Below are 22,676 nucleotides of genomic sequence, written 5' to 3'. Positions count from 1 at the left end.
AATGTCCACTTGAGTTCTTTCTAGTTAGCTTTACAATATCCTTTCCAAATGTAGAAAAAATGAAATTATGGTTTAAAAAAGGTGTGTGAAAGTTGCGTCCAATACATTTCGATCATTATGACCATCTTCAGGGACTATTTCTAAACAGAAAAAAACATGTACAAAAACATATTTAATGTAAACATATTTCTAAACTCATATTGTTCTTATATACTTCATAATAAGTTTGCTTTTTGTTTTACACTTGTATTAAACAGGCTTCTGTGGCTTTGCTTGGCATTGCCCAAAAAATGTATCTCATTGGTCTGGTGCCCTTGGATGTATCTGCAGTACATTAGTGATTCACAAATTGTGTTATGTCCTAAAACATCCTTGATTGTCTCAATACAAATGCAGTACTTAGTAAGGAGTTGAATCTATATCATACCTTAATGATTAGCTGTCTGAGTTATCCAAGGGTTCTTAATCGGGTACCCTGTATATCAAAATATTTCTAATTGTAATTCAAAATTGTAAACTCAAAGTCCATCATTTCTATCTAAAAGTTAGCACTTCTTGAGCAAAGTTTGAATTTACCTTGTCCTTCCAAATGTGCTCTGGCAGGACACCAGGTTTTCAGGGATACAACTGCCTGTGTTCCCTTTTGTTTTATATATGAGAAAATGACAGTTACAATTTTCAATGGTACTGTTAAACACACAGCAATCTTTACATGGAGTAAAACAATAGACTAAAGTCTGAATTTTCTGTGACGCGTGTGTTGTACTTTATGGTTTTTATTCATTGTATAAAAAAACGAAGATCAGAGAATACGTGTTAAGAAAAGATTAAATATTAAGAAAAGATTGATCAGAAAAAATTCAATTGGCAATAGAAACCCCATGGTGTGCTTACTGGGGATGGTCTGCACATCAGTAGTACCATTTTGTAATCCTAATTTCATTTTTTCCACATTTGGAAAGAATATCATAAAGCTCACTAGAAAGAAATCAAGTGGACATCCACACAGGTCCTTCCAGCTGGCTGCCTGGGTCACTATACCAAATTCTATACCAAATTCTATGTATCAGTCCATTGTGCAAATGTCATCTGTTGACGGGACCAAACATCTAAACGATACGGTACAAACATTATTTGAATAACATTTGGTAATGCCCACTCAACCCTACTTGGCAAACCATATTTTATACTTTGCCAGCATATTTAGGACCATTTCCTCCCTCAGGTTATTTTCTGGTGTTCATTAATTGTTTTTAAAAGTCCAATGCTATTTTGTCTTGTGCACTTTCTTCTAAGGGGGAAGCTCAAATGAACTACACTTGTATGTTTCACTTTAAGATAAACCGTCACCAAGAGGCCGGCTCTAGAACAAGGGACTTGTAGCCTGTTGCTTAACCAAAGTATGTGATCCTTAGCAAAATATTTAATCTCACTGCGCATTGCCTAAAAAAATGGTGCGTTCTCAAAGCCTGCCATCTTTTATAGATAACGATACCACTGTCAAAACAGTTCAAATCCAGCCTGTGATTGATGAACATCTTTGAGCAATGGTTTGCAAGTGTTTTTAAATATAGAGTGGGCATGGCCAAAGACCATGGCTAGTGGTCTGGAAGTGTTCTAAAATGGACAAATAAACACAGTGCCCACTGGCCATTTCCAAAGGCCATGGCTATTGATCTGGTCGTATTCTAAAATATACACTGGCTAGTGGTGCAGATAAAATCTATGGAATAACAAAACGCTTGAAATTCAAGGAAAACACTTTAGTTGCAGGGACGTTAAGGTGAGAATTTAAGGCAACAAAAACCCTGAAATTCAGCTAAAGCCACCTTAAGTTTGCACCCTTTGTTGTGCAGTCTGTGACCATGATTCCACCAGTGATTCCATGAGGCATTCCATCAGTGATAGAATCACTGTTTACATGACCTATAACACCACTGATTACATCTGTGATGGTGTCAGACATGATATAAATTATGGCCTAGCTAATACAATCTTATATTAACTAAATGGCAATTTAGGCCATGGCTGTGGACACAGTGCATGGCCGACGACCATGGTAAATGGCTGGTTTGTGTTGTACAGTGAGCATGTTGAAGGCCCTAGCCACTGGTCATGGCCTAAGGCCATAGGTAGTGGCCCCTTAATGTGTTAAACTATACATTGGGTACAGCCAAAGGCTGTGGGCGCTGGCCATAGCCAATTAATGTTGTGATCTAATGAGCAAATCCGTCAGTGATGTCATAGATGACGTCAGCAGTGATGTGATCTGTGATGTCATCATTGTGCTCATAGGCTGCGCAACAGGGGGTGCAGCGTTAAGGTGACTTAAGCTGAATTGCAGGGGTTTGTTGCCTTAAGGTCTCCCTTGAACGTCCCTTCAACTAACGTTTTTTTCCTTGAAAACACATATATATATATATATATATATATATATCAAGATGCCTGCAACCTTTGAAAATAAAATGGGTGTTTCCAAGAAACCAGTGTTTTATCAAAGTGTTTGCTCTAAGATGTAGCACTTCATGTGGTGCCTTCTACAAACAAAAAGTAACAGACAAAATCCAAACTGGGAGGATCAGTTGATATAAACCATATAGGGGCCAGAAAGCAGATTGTGAAGGAAAAAGGGTTGGAGCATGACCTCCGAAATCAAAAGGTTGCAAAATAAAAGGAGGAAAGTAGCCTTACAAACAGACCTCAAGAGGAAGGTTATGAGAACTAGAATGCTAGAAGGCAGTTAGCCATCACCTGAAGCACAATGTCGAAAGCATTGAGCTACTGGACTGAGAAGCTGGTGGAGGTAGTGTCTGACTGCCCAGACGCAGAGGAGATGAGGCTTAAAGATCTCCTTAGAATAACCAAAAACCTCAATCGTACTGAGAACACTTAAAGCAGGCTTAGAATGTAAGGTAGGCTTCTGAGAGACGGATCTACATTAAAAGACCATATTAGAAAAGCTTGTTACAAAATAGCAGCGCCGACTTGCTTGCATTTTGTAAATCTGGCTTTTCGGAATGTGCCTTTTTGTTCCACGCTTAACATTTGATAAATAAGTAATGGCAAAAGTAGAAGAGCGGACGACAGCCCCGTAACCCCCGCTCCCCTTGTTACGCAATATAGGATATGTTTTTTTACCGAGCCAAATGCGCAGCTTTTTATTTACAAGCTTTTGGTGTGATACCCTGAGAGACCTGGTGTGATAACCTAGAACCTGAGAATGGGCATTGAGGTTGTAGAAAACACCTAGAACCCAAGAAGTGCTGTGAACCATGACGGTGTGTAGAGTATAAAGGGGGCAAAAGTAATTTCAAGGAATAAATGTCGGATATAGCATATTGTTATGAAATAGCCCGTATATATAAGCACTAGACTGCTATTGGTGCGATCATCGGAAATATTGGCCCGATATCAACCCAGATGAGCATTGATTGTAACATTGGACAAACGTACAGATACAATTTAGAAAAGGGGGCACAGAAATTTAGAAGGAGCCTAAAGACTTGAGCAGTCCTGAGAAAACTGAAAGTGTAAACCTGGGAACTTGTATGCAAAGTGAAAGACTTGTAAAGACATTGAGAAACTAAATAGAGACTAGCAATATGAAGAAAGAACTATAGTTGCGAAATATCGGACTATGAGAGACAAAGTAATTCTAATAGTGTGGAGAAACCTAAACCACTGGTCAAGTCTACAAACCTTGGAAATGTCAACACAGATTCGGCACCATAATGTACACGTCCTAAAGAAAACTATCTTAAGCACAACTGCAGAGTCTTCCTTCCGTCTGACTGTTCAATTTTTATATATAGTGGTCATTACCGAAAGATTATTTTAATTTGGAGGGCTTTGCTGCAACCAAAGCACTAATCCATGGAATGCACTATTTCTGGAGGTAAGTGCACCACCAGAAGCCAGAACATTGCCAGACTGGAAACAAAGTAGTACGAAAGGGAAACAACTCTAAAATTGGCTTTTTCCTGCTCGGCACCCTGTTTCTGGAGTAAGTTACCAATACAGGCTGGAATCTAGTGATTTTAACAATTAGAAAATAAAGAATGCATTTCAACAAACACAACGAAAAAATACCAAATCTAAATGGGGTGGTAGGGTAAGGGGTTAAAACTATAGGGTGTTGTGGTTTTAAACACGGGGAACCAGGGAGAGTTTGGGGAGTGGGAGGTTTGCAATTCGGTAAAATCACAAAGAACCTACCGATTTGTCCCCCCCCACCATTCAAGGAAGGACCTAAAGACTGTACTCTTCAAAACTATTGCCAATTGCTGGTCACTTCACTCAACCCTACTTCTTCCCCTCTGTAATCCCCCCACTCACTTGGCTCTCCTACCCTTACCGGCTACCTCTGCTACCCCATACCCTAAAGAAATCCCCCAAGTTGCATCCCTATGTGCAGTGCTCTGTTACTTCTCTGCTAGATTTGCGCTTTATAAATACCATACATGCATATTGTTCACCGTTCACTAGAAACATTCGCTTGTCAGTTCGTGCTGCACCTTAAAACTGCACTAAAAACGTTTTGTAAAGGGTTAAATGATAGTGGGCGTTTGTTTCATTTTGCACTTTATGTATGTCATTGATAATAAGCTGTGAATTATTAGTTGCAAGGAACGTGTTTCTGCCAAGTATTTAAAACTAGTGTTATACAACGCTTTTATTTTGAAAGTAGGCAGCTACAAGGCTCTGCACGAACGTATCATGGTCAGAAATGGATACATTTAGTGCTTATCTGGTGTAATTTGAGGTTTACGTGTTAACAGTACATTACATGAGACATCTAAAAAAAATACATTGTTTTGACATTTTTTGGTCACTTGTTTTCTTTATTTTAATTCAGTATTCTTTATTTTGATAAGGTAAAGCATCAGACATTAGAAATTGAGTATGTCATTTGTCCAATGCTTCTATTTTTCTGTCTTTGCTGAAGTTTACTAAATGCTTTCTTTTCCTCTGTTGTAGGTTTATGCCCCATCAGCTAGCACTGCTGACTATAATAGGGATTCGCCAGGCTATCCATCTTCAAAACCTGCATCAAGCACTTTTCCCAGCTCCTTCTTCATGCAAGGTAATGCCAGCCTGCTAACCCACTCTTTGTAGAGGTCCACGAAGTTGCTTTCTTTCCCATTTCCAAAGTGCTGCATCTGTAAGGGTTTCTCTGTTTAATATGTTGCTCTGTTTTAGCTTAGTAAGTGAAACCAAACCTTCAAGAAAACGAGTTACTGGACCCCCTTTTTTTTAAAATCCGAATGAGAATTTGTCCTTTGTAGACCACCGTTGATATACCAGTACTCAGGTGACAGACAGGTTGCAAACGAGCTCCCTGAAGTCTGAGAGAGAACTACTGTGTGCTTCATACGGCTTAAAATATAAATACATGTTAATGAATTAAGCAGATAAAACCCTGACCTAATCGCTCTCACCAAAATGTTATGCCTGAACAGGAAGCACCTGTTCAGAAGCTCATCCTATTATGCAGAAAAGCTGGTCTGTTTGGCTTCCTGCTCCTGTGGTGTGCAAGAAATTAACCTCCGACAGACAATATGACTAAATCTAAAATGGCTGATAAGTTGTTGACTTATTATTTTGTTCTGTTTTTTTTTACCTGCCCGTTGCTCAGTTTTGTTGCTCCAACATGCTATTGAAAGCACGCCTATATTTTGTTGTGTAGATAATGGGGGAGTTTGGAAAATAAATAGCTGGGCATGGCGCAGTCAATATATGGATTTGATTGCAACGAAGGAGGGCACGTTTACCAAAGCCTAAAAAAAAACCTACACAGCTTTTCTCTCATCTGGGACCAGTGGACTAGAGTGCGCTAAATAGGGAGCACATGTTAACGTTAGTCCTAATGTATCTGTGTAAATTGGTGACGAACAATCACTGTGCATTCTGAATTGTGATCCTGATCTATAGACCTGTATAGTTGCCATGTTTCATTTGAATGGAAAATAAATGTAAATGAATTACTTGTTTTAACTAATATTTATACAATAGCCACCTCTAAGATGGTTAATATACTTAACGCACATCATTTTCAAAATTAGTGAGTTCAACGATTAAGATTGAGGCATAAATCTGCATCTTGAGATCTTTAAGCTGAATGTGATGTTTCTGGGTGTCAACATTTGAGAAGCCCAAGGATAGAAGGGATGTCTTGAGATGGTGATCCTTGGTTTCTTTTATCTCTGTTTTAAATGCCACAATGTAACCAATGTTTAGCTAAGTATGATACGATTGGCTTTTGAAAGGGTTGACCGCCCCATATGGATTTTCGGTTTCATTTGAAAAGGTCCACAGGAAAATGTAGTCATATGAAACGGTACACAGCAAAAAGTATTTTTCTAAAATGTAGTCATTCAATGCAAGCAATGCAAAGTGTAAACATGTTGCCAGTAATAAGTTTGCCCAAAAAGCTATCTCAAATGCAGAAAAGTACAAGGCTGTAACCCTAACACTTACTCAAAACTCTAATGAAACCACCACAATAACGCCAACTTCATTCTGAAACTTTACACTAACTCTTATTACAACCCTTATTCTACCCTGAACCCTTACCTAACACTAACTGTTCAGCGCTACTAAAGTATGGTATTTGCATGTCACTCAATACAAAAAACAAATAATCGCAAATTAACACTGAACCTAACTTCAGGCCCATCACCAGCCCTTCAAGGTGAATGAATGTATTTTTCGATTCGGTAATAATAATTGTACATAAAATGTTTGTAAAGCACTTTGTATAAAAGCGCTATATAAATGACCAGTTTTTATTATTGCCCTAGCCATTAGATGTATCCTAATCCTAAACCTTATCCTACGCCAACATGTCATACCTCCCTATCCCTTTCTTTAACACTTGCCCAAAACCATTGCAGTATTATCCCTAGCTATTAATCTACCTTAACCACTATTGAAACCACAACATCCGCCCTCCCGCAAACACCCTGACCCTAACTCTTACCCTAATTCAATTCACAGTCTGTACTCTAACCCCTTTCCTTACACTGAACCCCTATCATAACTTTAAACCAGGCTCACACTAGCCCACTAAACCCTAGCAGCACTGTATCTTTTGCTACTTTTTAGCTGCATTGTTTTAAAATTTTTTGCTTGGTGATTTTTTTTTCACTGCAGAGCTATTTTCACTACAGTCTTTTCACTAACTACATTTTTGTTGGCAACATGATCACTGGATACCAGATTTTCATGTCTTTAATCCCGTAAATTTCCTGTATTTAATGTAATGCTGAATATCATCAGCCACTTGAGGAGATGTAAAGTAATGGTGCTGACAGTAGCATGAACTGAAGTGGGGCTTACATTCAGAGCCGTAGAAGAAGTCTGTTATTGGCAGCAGCAGTGTTGAGTTTATTCTTAGTTCTTAGTGTATAGCTACTCTGTGATGGGCATTTGCTTGCTCTCCTCATACGTCACCTTCGAAGCACCTTAATCTGAAGGAGATTTTTTTCTCTATTGTCCTATAATTGGATATTTTCTGTCCACTTTAAGAATCTTTCCCAATAAGGATTGCACAATAGCAGCAACCTATTTGACCCAACTTCTTAATTTTTTCAAAATCATGGCACACATTATTGAGGTCAACCATAAAACACACTGCTTCATTTATAAACCTGTATGTCTACCACCAGTGTGAATTTGAAGCTTTCTCAAATAACGAAAAGGTATTTGGTCACAGAAGACGGGGTGGTCTATCAACCTGTTCCATCCTTTCACTTTCTAAACACCAGTACTGTACCGGAGAGTAATTTAATGAAACGCAGTGCTTCAGCAAGCTGTACAGATGATTCACCAGCAGTCAAAAATGCCACATAATATTGTGTGCTTCCAGTACCATCAGTGTCCTTTCTCTTTAAGTGCATGGAGAAATGTTAGTAGTTCCTTGGTGGTTTAATCCAGTCAATGTTCTCTCCTTGCGGACTGCCTGAAACAACGCTGCGCAAGTTTCTATACACAGGGTTTGGACATACTCCATTTGGGTTTGGCGCGCTCTGAGAGACACTACTCTCCGCACCAATAAACCACCTGCAACATTTAGGCTTCCCCAACTGCTGTGTACAAGAATAGGCGTACCTGATTAAGGTTACAGCCACCAGGTTCCAACCCTGCAGACCTCACCTGTACCCGCTCCAGTGCCCACATCACTTCTAGCATAGAGGCAGCGCAGAGTACCATATGATATGTGTGGAAATTAGGAGCCTTCCTAATAATACAGACTCAGGCCCCTCCACTTCCTCTGCCCAGGAAGACGTACCACAGTATAACACAGACTAGGGAGACCCGGTCTAGGCCCCTGATGAAGGCTGTTTGACCATCTTGCCAAAACGTCACGGGACAGAACACCTTGAGTGTTGAAAAAATCCCCCGTCGCATACTATTGCAGTTGATCTACAGCTAGATGTAGACCGATGATTGGGTAACCCCTGCGCCAGTCATCCTTGATCTTTCAGTGTTCTTAAAAACATAAAGGAGGACATACTAACGTTGAATACAAATGTTCCTGTATTTAGCACTGTATTGCCTTCTATTATACTGACGGACTGTATGTTTTTTTTCAAAGAAGGCACACTGCAATTGTTTACACTGTTCAACAATTGATTGTATTTATGTGCACTTTTTTGTCCACTTGGTTTTGTATTCAATATGGTTGTTCTATAATTTACAAAATAAGAATATAACAAGAATGCAGAACGTATTGATTACCCAAAGAAAACACTCTTAATTTAAAAAAAGCAAGGTATTGGGGTATATCTGCATCTTAACACTAGCTAAATAATAAAAAGCTATGTGTACTCAATAACTGTTTTTGCTCTTCTATTTGATTGAAAGCTATCTAAAAGCAGAGTTTTCTATAGCAATACAAAGCATGAAAAATAGAAATTCTTTACAGAGAATATATATGTAAATAGATAAATGCATGTGGCAGGACGCCACCTTTTGTTTCCAAGTTAATCCAGTCAGTAGACTAGAGCTGTCCAACGTATAACACTCTGTGACTGTCTGAGGGCCGTTGGTGACTGGATGGATCAGAACTAGCTCAAGCTCAACGGCGACAAGACCGAGGTGCTAGTAGTGGGCTGTCCCCTGGATTCCTCACTGGACCACTGCCTTTTGGCTCTCCCCCCCGCGGTCCCCTCCCCACCCCAGTAAGCAAAGTGAAAAACCTGGTCGTTATTCTCTCTGCCTCCCTTTCCAAGTCTGATCAAGTAACGGCTGCGTGCCAAGCTGGTCACCACCAACTCAGAATTTTGAAGAAGGTTCTACCTTTGATACCCGAACCTATGCGCCCTCAGGTAGTCGCAGCACTACTTCTTTCCCGCTTAGATTACTGTAACTCGCTGTATCTGTCGCAGCCTATTGTCTTGACACACCAGCTACAGAGTATACAGAATCTGGCGACTAGGCTGGCGACGGGCACTCTGTATGGACGCCATATCACTACGGTGCTGCGCTCACTTCATTGGCTGCCAGTTTGCCAGCGTGTCCGCTTCAAGGCCCTATGTATAGTCGATCGGGCTATCCACGGTCAAGGGGCTGAGTTTTTGCAGATAAAATTCTCCTGTTATCTCCCAGAGTGGGACTTAAACTCATCCACTGTGGACCTTATTGTTGTCCCAAGATATCATCGTGCTAGGGTTGGAGGCAGGGCCTTTGCCATAGCCGCGGCCACCCTCTGGAATGGTCTCCCCTTCGCGACAAGGAAAATTCCCAATCATCTTGCCTTTAGAAGAGCGCTTAAGACCACTCTCTTCTAGCACCTGACTTTGTGTCTGTGTAAATTGGTCAGCCCTCCCTTTTCAGCGCCATGATGCCTTTGGGTGACCGTGCACTTTACAAGTGCAGATAACATAACATATGTGGATGGGGTTACACGATGGCTTTCTATGAACGGATCACCTACAGGCTAGTTGACCAAGGAGTAATACACAATATTGGGTACCTCTGTAGGAGGGCTTCTGTCGGATGAAGGATAAGCTGGAGGTATTTGAAACCAGTACACAAAGGATAGTCTGATAAATTGAGCAAGATTGTAGGAGACATGCCTTGAATTAGTGTATAGAATACTATAGCTGAAGTGCTGGTATTGCTGTTGTATTATGAAAACCGTAACATGACCATCTATTAGAACCTACACAATTGGAAGGAGTGCCACTAAGTTCCCTTTCACCAATGCTCTTCCAATTAAGCAAAGGAAGGTCTAACTCAAATCAGATCTCATTTACATGAACTGTAATGAAAGTGACCCGCAGTACAGATTAAAACAGAAGGATGTCCATGCCACATGCTGAGCTTTGTTAACCGATTACCAGAATTCCTCCAGGTAAATGATTCTCCATATGGCAGTCAGGAACATGCTAATTTGAAGGGTTAAAATTCAAGTTGCAAATTACTAGCTAGCCATAACAAAGTCACTTGACACCTCAATTTTATACATACACACTGCCAGTGGCGAGTGCAACTTTTGTACCCTGCTTATTTGTGCTCATGCAAAACACACTGTCCATTTTCAAAATAATGATGCATTGGTGAGAAATTTGCAAAATGAGTGCCTTGTGTGGCACCCTCTTAAAATTAATATTTCTTCTACTCATAAACGTGACAGTGCATTGGCATTTTCTTCACCTCATCCGACATTGATGCTCTGCCCCTCAACTTAGCTTCTTGAACTGCTGTTGCACTCAACTGTCGTTTGTCCCACCCATTCCCTTGTTCATCTTTGCACGAAATCTTGACTTACTCCAACTCTAAAATGTTGCGTCACTTTACTCAACACCATATTTTGCAAGTACAGTATTTGATGCGTGTTCCCAAATGGCTCTACCCGTGTACTTTCTGCTTGTGCCGGGCACCAGCAAACACGCAATACCTGTCAACATGTTGCTAGGGTGTTGTGTCCTTACATTGATGCAGTTTCATCTTTGTCAATGTGCATTGTACATTTGCATGTGTGCATTGGCACCGATTGGGCTCATTTTTCAAGGAGCAAGCAGAACAAATGTTATAAAATTAAAACGGTGTGTAGAAAATATGACTAGATGGGGATATGGGAGCTTGCCACTTTGAAATAAATACATGCAACTTATAAAAGCACAGATGCAAACGAATAAAGATGTAAAGAAATGGACCCATTGCTAGCCTGGCACTCCCAACTGTTCTCATGATCAGAATGTCCTATTCTTCCTACCTAAAGAACTTCGCTAGTGCTGCTGCAGTAGACAAAATGCACGGAGTTTAGTAGAACTCTGTGGGAAAATGGCAGACCTAAATGACAAGTCGCGGCGTTCTCTCAAACTCGTATGGAATCTGTGTGTTGCATTTTGTGAACACACGAGTAGTGTTAGTCTGCAGGGTAGATCTGTACCTTCTGTAGAAACTTATCCTCAGTCTTTCCTTCTCAGACACTTGTTCCCTGTTTCTTCTCTTTCACAACCTCTCTTTTGGTCTGCTGCTCTCACTTTTCGGTCTACATTTCTTTACCCCATTCGCTTAGTCTCCCTTCCACCCAAATACATTTTTTTATCATCTCGTGCTCAATCTGTGTCCACCTCTTCCTATATTTAGCAGCAATTCTCACTCCCCTATTTTATGTCCCTCTCCAGATCTAATCATTGAGTACTCCACTTTATTTTCCCCAAGTCAAACGTCTTTGTTTAGGTCATAATTGCTGATGCTTTCACTCATACATGATGTAGTTTTCCTTAAGTTCCACCTAACTGTTGAGTCTTTCACTCTTCCACAATCTCTCTACATTCTCTGTTCTCCCTTATCCCTCTGTACTGCTTTTATTGCTGTCTTTGCTTGCCTCTCCGCTCTCTCAAACTCTGCATCTTCTTGTCTGCCTCTACCTTTCTCAAAACGAATATCATTCTCTTTTTTTCAGTGCCCCTTGTTCCTTCTTAATCTATCTCACTGTGTCACTGTATTTCCATATTTCTCAGTGTAGTGACTAGGGTGTGTACCGAATTTTAGATTTAAGTATTCACCCGAATACTGTCTAGTTGGACAGAGCCGTATAGTTGCCTTTTTTTTCTCCTAGTTGCCTTTTTAATATATAGTTATGTCGACCAGAAAAACAATTTGTAAATTAAAAACACACTTTAACGTTGTCTACCCATTCTTTCTTACATTTCTTTTATTTGTCTATGGAAGATGTTTGTGTAAACCATAAAAGGAATACATTATCGGAATAAAAACTCTTCAATAACTGCACAGTTTGCATATTTGTGCATTCATAGGTGTAGCTTGTTGAGAAAGGCCCAAGTAACTAAGAGCCCAAAATTATTGTATGAATCTATGCAATCATTGTGAAGGGAGACTGGGATGTGTGTGCTTATACTTTCAAAATGTTCATTTGGGCCTGGTTTTCTTTAGCCTTCTGGCTCCAGCAAGACACAAACACAAAAGCCGTGATTATACATCAGTTAGCACCCTGCTGACTGCTGAAGGACTACTGAATGTAGTAGACCTTTGGGATGCGAAAGCCATGCTTTAAACCTGTGGTATTGAATGGGGAAGAAGCATTTGATCAATGTCTGTTCATTAATAGCTGGTATTTTTATTTCTTTTTTTGGTAGGGCATGTTTGTAATGTTTTGGGTTATGGTAGAAAACATCAGACAAAAATATATAGGCATTCAGAGTTCTCCATGACTCTCGGCTGACACTACACGGAAGGGAGAGTGCTGATTTTCAGTTCTTCAATTGGCATGTGTATATGTATTTTACATATTTGTTTCACTTCTACATCCATTTGGTGCAGTGATTCTAAATTGTGAACTTGTATCTACTTTTCTTTATTAAACAAATATCCTTCTTTTCTAACCCGAGTGTTGGGAGCAATACTTCTGCCACAGACTGTCGCATTTTGGTTAGTAAACTATAGCCATGTTCTTTAGTAACATCTCTCACTTTTATTCAATTCAAAGGGACTCATTTTGGCAACATGACACAGTTGGAGGGTAGGAATTTTAACTTATGTTTCTATATTACTTACACATCTCTGCCGCAGGCACACTTCCCACTGAGCCATCTTACTTGCTTTATAACCTGGACTTGCAGGCTGAGTACAGTCCTTTACTGCAGGCTGTCAACTCAGGCTTTGGAACTGGGATCTCTGCAACAGCTACATTAATCCACTTAAATATATTATGTGGATTTGGAAGTGATGCCATTGGAACCTGTGGCTTTCAGATTTCTCACACGTGTCCTCAGTTAATGAATAGGCGCCTTAAGAAAAGAACATTTTCCAATAGCGACTTCATAAACTATTGTTCCAGCTCAATAGTTTTCAGTTGCAAAATACATGCGAGACCAGAGATAAATTCAAAATATTTTTGCTTCAGCTCTCCCCTCCCCAGCAAACCACCAGATGAGTCTGTCTGTCCAGCACATGAAGAGCAGGGACTTTGTTTGCACTTTAAAACCTCTGCTCTGCCTGTACTCAGTCAAAAAGGTGACAGCAGCATTTGTTTAATGATCTTTTAAAGAATAAACATGACATGCCTAAATGTTTCCAGGCACATAGTCAAAGCAGTTCTTAATAAATTACCACTCAAGTCGAGTAGTTTCACCTTCAAAATACATTGTGTTCGGCTGGAGTCGAATATCTATTTTTCGGCCGAATATTTACTTGAAGCAGAATTTTGGTACCTCCCTATTAGTGCCACATATGTAACGCCCTTGCAAGCTTTATCCATATACACATTTCCACCCATTCCATTCAGGCCCAGATGGTGCCCTATTGGGAGAGCCGCAATCTTGTCTTCATTTGTTAAATCCCTGGGAAATAATGCCCATGAATCAGATATGTACATGAAGGAGGTGGGGGCCTCATCTCTTCGATGTTATCATTACACACATGTAATGTGCCCCTCTGCAACCCTCCATGCTGGTATTATACCTGCCAGGAGAAATGAGAAGAGTAGCATTACTGCTCAAGCAGCCTGCCTCCCTGATGCTGCATACAGCGTGGATTCAAGCATAGTGACCCCAGTGCTGCTAGAAGATGGTAAGACTTGCTCTATTTTCCATGGCACATTCCTGCCAAAGGTTAGGCTCCTATCATGAGGAGAAGTCGGGAGTTATTATAAGTCCTAGTTGGGGCAATCTCAGCTCCTCAATGGGGCAATCAGTGCACTCCTGCCACAGCATGGAGGGTATGTATGAATGTCACAGGCACATACCTATGGGGGTCATGGTCCCAGCAAAAGGAGATGTCTGTTTAGAGAATTATACAGTTATACATTGTAGATTTAAGTACAATTATGTTAGGGCAGCTCCACCAAGTGGATTCCCCAAGAAAACATAGCAATAGGTACTCATGTCAAAGTAATGAACCTCCACAGATAACCAGGTGGCACATGAACAGCACACTATTGCAAATGGGGGAATGTTACAATATCCATCAGAGAGAATGTATGCTCATTGCATTGAGAAAATGTGCTGCTTCCTCGTTAGTTGTATCTAGGAGAACCAGTAAGTACTGAGCATCTTGCATGTCCTTAGCATGCACATGAATACCCAGACTACCCAATTTTAAGAAGGCCATTGGCCGACAAAAGACTCATGAATTGTACATGATGCATACAGGCTGGGGATGTACAAGGTGACTATGAACTTGCCCATCAAGGTGTTTTGTGGTATTAAGCACAGCATCAAAAATAGCAAAAGCATCCTGTTGAGCACAGGTGCCATAGATCATGTGTGAACTCTCCTGGACTAACCCCGAACTGGGACATCTTCACAAGAATCAACAGTCTACCTCTCCCCTGCCTGATATGCTCCACAAGAGATGGAACATCACAGGTCAGACAGGTTTCTGAGAAACCTGCACAGACTTTATCCATGTTATTTTTGACAGACTATTTAGACAGTAGGGAACCTCTGTGTAAGCTTTTGATCCATTCGAAAATCTTACAGCATTTCTGGTACCTACACAGGGACCAAGTCCAAACCTCCCACCTAGTGGAAGATAAACAGGGCACAGATGATACTTCCACATCAGAGGAGGAAGAGTGCAACAAGCTGCCTTCAAGAACAGTAGGTCTATCAGTGGAGGTCCGCATTGGGTCGCAAGGTATCAAGGAAAGAGACTGCAGAAATAGACATGTGTTCCTTCTGGTAAACTCAGATTAGGAGGGAATAGTGAAGTAAGTCCCTGCTCAGTAAATGTCAGCGCAAGAAGCTGCTAATGCCTTTAGATAAAGGGGCCAGGAGAAACCATATGCAGTCTCCACAGGCAGTTTATCAAGAAGTGCAGTCATCCTGGATCTGGACCCATGGATAATTTCCTTTCAGGTGTGTGTATGTATGTATGTATGTATGTATGTAGTTTGGTAGTTTGAGAAAGGCATTGATCGCATTTAGAAAAGGTAGTAATCGATCTGATTGTTATTTCATATTGAGAAAAGTACTTGCAAGTATTTCACCAAAGGTTTTTTATGTTTTTCTGTTTTTGTTCTTGAACTGGCTTACTCTAAAATCAGGGTATGTGAATGGGGAAGAGTTACAAGGCCACAAAAGTGTAACTTGTGTACACACTCTAGATACTCCTGATCGTTAGCGGTTTTAGGTGGGAAAGTCAATGATAGTGGTGAAATGTGGTGGAAACATGTTGGTACATGAGCAACAAGTTTCCTACTTATTTTGTGAAACTGCATTTTTTTTCTCGATGTCTGGCATTTTGACTTGCTCTATGCCAGACACCCATTTTTTGATCTCTCGATGTTCTTGCCTCTGTCATGAGTATCCACCTGAAGCCCAAAGCCAAGTGCAACTCTCGGTATGACTCAGACCTCATCACCCTTAAACGCAAGTGCAGGGTGGGTGAGAGGAAATGGCGTGCTTCTGGTACATCCTCTGACAAACTCGCCTGCCGCCTGCTCCAGAGGCAATACCGGCTCTGTCCGCACCAAGAAGAGAGCTCACATCCAAGCCTGCGTCTCTGCGGCATCCAACTCAGCTGAACTCTTTCAAATCTGCAAGGGACTGGCCAATCCTGCCGCAGTCTCTACCTCTCCTGTCCCTTCCCAAGCCCACTGCACAGCTCTGGCTTCTCATTTCATCTCTTAAACTCAGGACATCCTGTCCTCTCTCTCTTCCTCCCTCCGCTCCCTGCTCTTCTTCTAGCCCGTCTTCAGTCACCTCTCCACCCTCCTTCTCTGCCTTTCTCCCATTCTCCCTTGACGAGGTTTCCAGACAAGTCCGATCTATTAAAGTCTCGTCAAAACAGGTTCACCCCATCTCCTCCAAAACCATCAATGACCACATTGACTCCCTGGCTCCGCCCTGGCTGACTTCTGCAACCACTCTGTCGCCACTGGAGTTGTCCCTTCCCCCCCTGAAGCAGTCCCTTGTGCACTCTCTTCTTAAGAAACCCCCTGCTGACCCGTCTTGCCCAGCCACCTATCGCCCAATCACCATCACTCCTTTCCTTGGCAAACTCCTGGAAAAGCTGCCCATCTCCCAGCTTAACCTTCACACTGAATCTGTTGGTTGCATCCATGACCATCAGTCTGGCTTCTGAGGTGCCAGAATCATGGAAACTGCTCTCCTGAACATCCATGAAGACCTGCACTCTAACCTTGACTCCAACACCCTCTGTGTCCTCATCTTACTTGATCTCTCTTCTGCCTTTGATACGGTCAACCATGCCATCCTGCTCAATAGTCTCAGTGATATCCTGGGCATCACTACTCCGGCCCTGGCGTGGCTGACTTCTTTCCGCTCTGATGAGATGAGAGGAGCGATCACTCCCTCCTCTCATCTCATCTCTCCCTTCCCCCCAAGTCAAGCCTACCCCAACACTGCCACCTACCTTCTCGGACATCCGGCCCATGAAGCGTGTGTCAGTTGAGGCTTTTGCCGCCACTTTCTCTCCCCCACCCCTCCACCTTTGGCTGTCTCTCATTCTGATACAGCCCTGTCTCTGCTCTACTCTTAAATTTCCGATACGCTTGATGTTCTGGCCCCTGTCATGAGGATCCGTTTGAAGTCCAAAGCCAAGTGCAATTCCTGGTATGACTCTGACCTAGCTACACTTAAATGCAAGTGTAGGGCAGCTGAGAGGAAATGGAGGACTTCCTGTTCATCCTCTGACAAACTGGCCTGTCGCCTGCTACAAAGGCAACACTGACTCTCTGTCCTCACCAAGAAGAGAGTCCACATTCAAGCTCGTGTCTCTGCGGCATCTAACAACTCGGCCGAACTTTAAAATCTGCAAGGAGCTGGCCAACCCTGCTGCAGTCTCTACCCCTCCTGTTGCCTCCCAGGCTCTTTGCAATGCCCTTGCCTCTCACTTCATTTAAAAAACCCAGGACATCCTGTCCACCCTCTCCACCCACACTCCACCTCTTCCCCCTCCATCTGTGCTTGCTGACCCTCCTTTAGCCACCCTCCCACCATCCTTCTCGTCCTTTCCTCTTTTCACCCCTGACAAGGTTGCTAGACAAGTCCGATCTATGAAAGCCTCTTCAAAACAGGTTCATCCCTGTTCCTCTAAAACCATCAAGGACCACATTAACACCCTCGCTCTGGCCCTTGCTGATTTTTGCAACCACTCCTTTGCCTCTGGATCCTTCCCCTCCCCTCTGAAGCACTCCTTTGTGCATCCTCTTCTCAAGAAACCCAAAGCTGATCCTTCTTGTCCAGCTACCTATTGCCCTATTTCCATTACTCCCTTTCTTGGCAAACGCCTAGAAAAGTTGGCCATTCAAGATTGATGTGCCGCTAATGATCTTTGTCTGAATGCCAGCAAGACGGAGATCCTCCTCATCGGCAAACCTTCACCATCCTTTCCCCTCACTCTCTGGCTGGCCTCCCTCGGCCCTCCTCCTACCCCCACCTACGAGGCTAAGAACCTCGGGGTCATCTTTGACTCCACTCTTTCCTTCTCCGCCCACATCTCTGAGGTCTCTTAAAAAGTCAAAGTTCGGACTGCACCTTCTCAGAGGCACTCTGCCTTTCCTCTCCTTCCCCCAGAAGCTCATGGTATCTCAAGCTCTGGTTCTCTCTAGCTTGGACTATTGTAACAGCCTCTTTCTAAACCTACCTGCCTCTACTCTCCGCCCTCTGCAACTAATCCAGAACAGGACTGCGAGACTTGTCCTTGGCCACAAGCCCTGGGATCGTATCTCTCCAGCTCTGAAATCTCTTCACTGGCTCCCAGTGGATGCAAGGATTAAATTCAAAACCCTCTGCATTGTCCACAAGGCTTTCTGGGGCCTGGGTCCAAAATACCTTCAGCTATCCCTCCGTAAATACCTCCCCTCTCGAGCTCTTCGCTCCTCTACCTCCAACTCACTCAGGGTCAGTCGTTTTTCTAAGAAACGAGCTGGGGGTAGATCCGCCTTCGGCTGGGGCCTCCCTCTGGAACAGCCTCCCTGCCACTCTAAAACTTGAGGAGAACCATCTCTGGTTCTGGAAGCACCTAAAGTCCTTCCTCTTTTCTTCTGCCTTCGCTCCCCCTCTCCCCTGCTGATCTGTTCTCTCTTGGCACCGTGCACCTGGCCATCATCTGTCTTTTAGGCCCAGGTACCTGCTCATCCTGTCAACCTCCCGCACTGCCTCCGGGCCAACCCTTGCACTGGGGTCTGTATCTGTACCCATACAGCCCCCCCTTTTTATTCCTGCACTTATCGGACCTACCCTGTCTGCTGCCTTAAACCTAGCACTTGCAAATTGCTGGCTGCATTACCACGGTTTGTTGCCTTTATTATTTATTTATTGTTATTTATCTGTTTCTCCTCTGCTTCACACTTTCCACCTCCCCCTCCCATGCACTCCCACCCTCCCCCCCCTCTCCCATGCACTCCCACCCTCCCCCCCCCTCTCCCATGCACTCCCACCCTCCCCCCCCCTCTCCCATGCACTCCCACCCTCCCCCACTCTCCCATGCACTCCCACCCTCCCCCCCTCTCCCATGCACTTGCGCGCTCTCAATGTCACTGGGCCTAGTAAGATCGCTCTTTTGTTCTCCCCTGTTCCCCTCCCTTGCCTTGTCGTGCTCTGAAACACTTGTGTACGAGCACGATAGAAATAAAATATCAATCAATCAATCTGATCGACCCTCACGGGTTCAGCTTGGGTCCTTCCTCTCCTCTATATCTGTCTCTACCTGTGATGTTCCCCAGGGGTGTAATCTCTCTCTCTCCCTGGCTGTGTAACCAATACCTGGCACTTCTTGCCCACCGCATTGCCGTGCTCTGCCCCAGTGCTATGCGGATGACACTCAGCTAATTTTCATGCTACCTTCAGCCACCTCTTCTCCCTCTCTCATCTCTGACTGTATGTCCGCCGTCCAGGAGTGGTGTGCTGCCAGTGATCTCTGCTTTAATGCCAGCAAGACTGAGATTCTCCTCAACGGCACACCTGCTCCCTCCTATCCTGTCACTCTGGCCAGCCTCTCTTGGCCCTCTTCCTGCTCCCACCTGTGAGGCAAAAAACCTTAGGGTCATCTTCGACTCGACCCTCTCCTTCTCTCCTCACATCTCCGATGTCTCTAAGAAGTCATACTACCAGCTGCACCTCCTCAGAGGTATTCTTCCTTTCCTCTCCTTCCCCCAGAAGCTCACTGTCTCCAGAGCCCTGGTTCTCTCTAGGCTGGACTATTGCATCAGCCTCGTTCTAAATCTGCCTGCCTCTACTCTCCGCCCTCTGCAACTTATCCAGAACAGGACTGCAAGACTTGTCCTTGGCCTCAAGCCCAGGGATTGTATCTCTCCAGGACTGAAATCTCTGCACTGGCTCCCAGTGGCTGTGAGGATTACGTTCAAAACCCTCTGCATTGTCCACGAGGCCTTCTGGGGCCTCAATACCTTCAACTCTCTCTTCCTAAATATCTTTCTTCTTGAGCTCTTCGCTCATCCTTCTCCAACTCCCGCAGGGTCAGTCGCTTCTCCAAGCAATGAGTTGGTGGTAGATCTCTTGCTTCGCTTGGGCCCTCTTTCTCGAACAGCCTCCGTGCCTCACTGAAACTTCAGGAGAACCATCTCTGGTTCCAGAAGCATCTCAAAACCTTTCTCTTTGCTTCTGCTTTTTCTCCTCCTCTCCCCTGCTGAATCCCTGGCTGAAACTACACTGGTTACCCGGCCACCCTCTGATCTCGGGCCCAGGACCCCTCCGCCGCCAGTAACACAACTGCACTGCCTTCCTGGCAACTCCCCGCACTCGTGACTGGCTCTGTATCCCTACAGTCCCACTACCAGCACTTGACACCGGATGTCTGCACTTACCCTTGCACTTTCCATCAGCTGGCCGTACTTTACCTATTGTTATTATTTTATCCCATGTCCAGCACCCCCCCCCCCAATCCCCCATCCCCTTGCACTTTCCCGCTTCCCATGCACTTGCGCGATCTGATTGACACCTGGCCTCGTAGGATTGCGGTCTGTCTTCCCTCTGTTACCCCTCCCTTGACTAGTCGCACCTTGAAACACTTGTGTATAGGCGCGTTATAAATGCCATATCATATATCATTTAGGACAACTGACACCTGTATTAAAATGTACTAATTACATTCATCGTGGGTTTTTTCAGATGGTCACCACAACAGTGATCCTTGGAGCTCCTCCAGCGGGATGAACCAATCGGGCTATGGAGGGATGCTGGGCAATTCATCTCATATTCCGCAGTCTAGCAGCTACTGCAGTCTACATCCGCATGATCGTTTGGTAAGACACCCTCTGTACCCATTGAAAAAGAAATCACAATGCCATAGCTACCCAATTACCTTCAGCACTAGTGATTCCTTGCCGTTGTATGCATACTTTTTTTTTTTTACTTCAAAACACAAGTTCAATTATTTTCACCATCTTTCTTTTCCGGTACGTTTACCATGTTGTCCTACTTGACTTAACAGCCATATTGTTCACTTTTGATGTGTGCTAAAAGTTGTGTTGCTAGGTTGCTCATAAATGTAGTATCAGAGTTTTGATGAGGTGCAAAGTTTCAGTCAGTGGAGTTATTTTGGTATTTTTTCTTCAAATCCGGTGGATGCATTTGCACTTTCAACTTTTTCCAATGTTACATAATTGCACAATATGAATTTGTTAGGATAAGTATGGAATAAAGCAATATGCGCATACGTTAATGTATAATACAACACTTTTAAACACATTTTTTTTAACTGTGTGAACAACCAAGGTGACGCACATTTGCCATTGTGAAGCCTTGAAAAAGACCGGGAAGGGTTGAAACATGTGTTGGCTGGGGCAGGATTCAGGTCTTTTCATCGTTGATTAGGACATACACTTGCTATTAGTGTTAATGAGTAGGTGCTGGTCATAGCTTACCACACACACTTGAACACATAGCAGCCTTACAACATATTGATTAGCTAGCCTGGTTTATCTTAATCTTGGACCCGCTAGCGCAGCACAGCCTAGCCTGCTCTTTCTCTGACCCCATTTTCAGTCATGACCTGCTGCTCAAATTCTACTTTCCACCATATAAAACACACGAATAAGCCACTCGTTTATGGCAATTGAACAACTCTCAAAACACACTGAAACCAACAGAACTCTACTCTCACTGATATAACATATAACTCTGTGTATCCATGCACTATGCACACACAAAAATCCCTTCTGTATACAGCTGTTGCCAGTGCTCTCAACACAAATAGCCTAAATGCAGAGATGCGCTCTTCTGATATATATTCAGCAACACAACAGCAAGGAGATCTTTCATTTTCTCTGAGTCCTGACTAAGGAATCACAGCCTATCTTTTCTAGCAGATTCTTTAGGGCCAAATGATCAACCGCATTGCAGTGTTTGCCATATTAAAACCTGATACATTGAATAACATTTGACATTTAATATAAATAGTAGTGTACTAGCACAGAGGTTTGAACAGAGCTATTAAGTAGTCCCCGTTTTCCAAAGTGGACTGCCTGATCCTGTACACAACCAATGCTCTAGTTGGGAAGGGTAGACGAGTAGATATAAGCATAATAGGCATACGCACATCACAGTTCAACACTATGAACTGAGGATTTTAGTCCGTAATCTACTCTGCAGGCAGTAGATAATGGGGCATATTGTGTCCACTACAACCTTGAGCTTGGGCTATACAGTTTAAGACATATAAATGATGGGTAGGGAAAGGAGGAGTGGGAAGTCCTTTTTTGATTACTTAGGACACCTCACTATAATAAGTGTGTTTCTATATTCCATTTATATTATTATCATATTGATGTTTGATTTGTCCATTTTGTTCCTTAACTGCAACACATCTGTTAAACTTTTAAAAACAGGCTAGGTACAGATGTAGTTGAAGGTATGTATAAAGCTCTTGTACCATATTTCTGTATGGTTTAGATTTCATAACAAACATTTGACAATTCCGGTACCCTAGATAGATATTTTCTAAACTTAAAACAATATGAAGTATACTCTCCTCTCCATCATAATATAAATGTTGAGTTGCTTGTTGATATCCTAATTATTGAAGCAGCAATCTCGTATGGCTTTGTCGTATGCCTAAGTAGTACATGACCAGTTTTCATCACAAGCAGAAATATCTCGAATCTCTAAGGCTGTTGCTGAATCTTCATAATTGGTATTAAAACATGTCTGTTCTTAATCATGAAACCCACTGTCCCAGGTGCCGGTAATATTATTTAATGCACACATCATTGAATG

The 22,676-nt window shown here is 42.9% G+C and overlaps 1 protein-coding gene across 17 annotated transcripts in view; it reads left to right on the top strand.

Moving 5' to 3' along the window:
• TCF4 (transcription factor 4) overlaps positions 1–22,676 on the top strand; it is a 1,236,777-nt gene that overhangs the window by 1,025,833 nt on the left and 188,268 nt on the right. For all 17 annotated transcript variants that reach the window (XM_069627021.1, XM_069627025.1, XM_069627024.1 and 14 more), the window contains 2 exons: positions 4,978–5,083; positions 20,571–20,704. In XM_069627021.1, the coding sequence (XP_069483122.1) occupies positions 4,978–5,083; positions 20,571–20,704 (240 nt within the window). The remainder of the gene's footprint in view (positions 1–4,977; positions 5,084–20,570; positions 20,705–22,676) is intronic.

This window comes from Ambystoma mexicanum, chromosome 6p (assembly GCF_040938575.1).
Source record: "Ambystoma mexicanum isolate Mex_15411 chromosome 6p, UKY_AmexF1_1, whole genome shotgun sequence".
NCBI classification, from domain to species: domain Eukaryota; kingdom Metazoa; phylum Chordata; class Amphibia; order Caudata; family Ambystomatidae; genus Ambystoma; species Ambystoma mexicanum.
The sequence above is the reverse complement of the archived record's forward strand: the minus strand, read 5'-3'. Positions and strand labels throughout refer to the sequence as shown.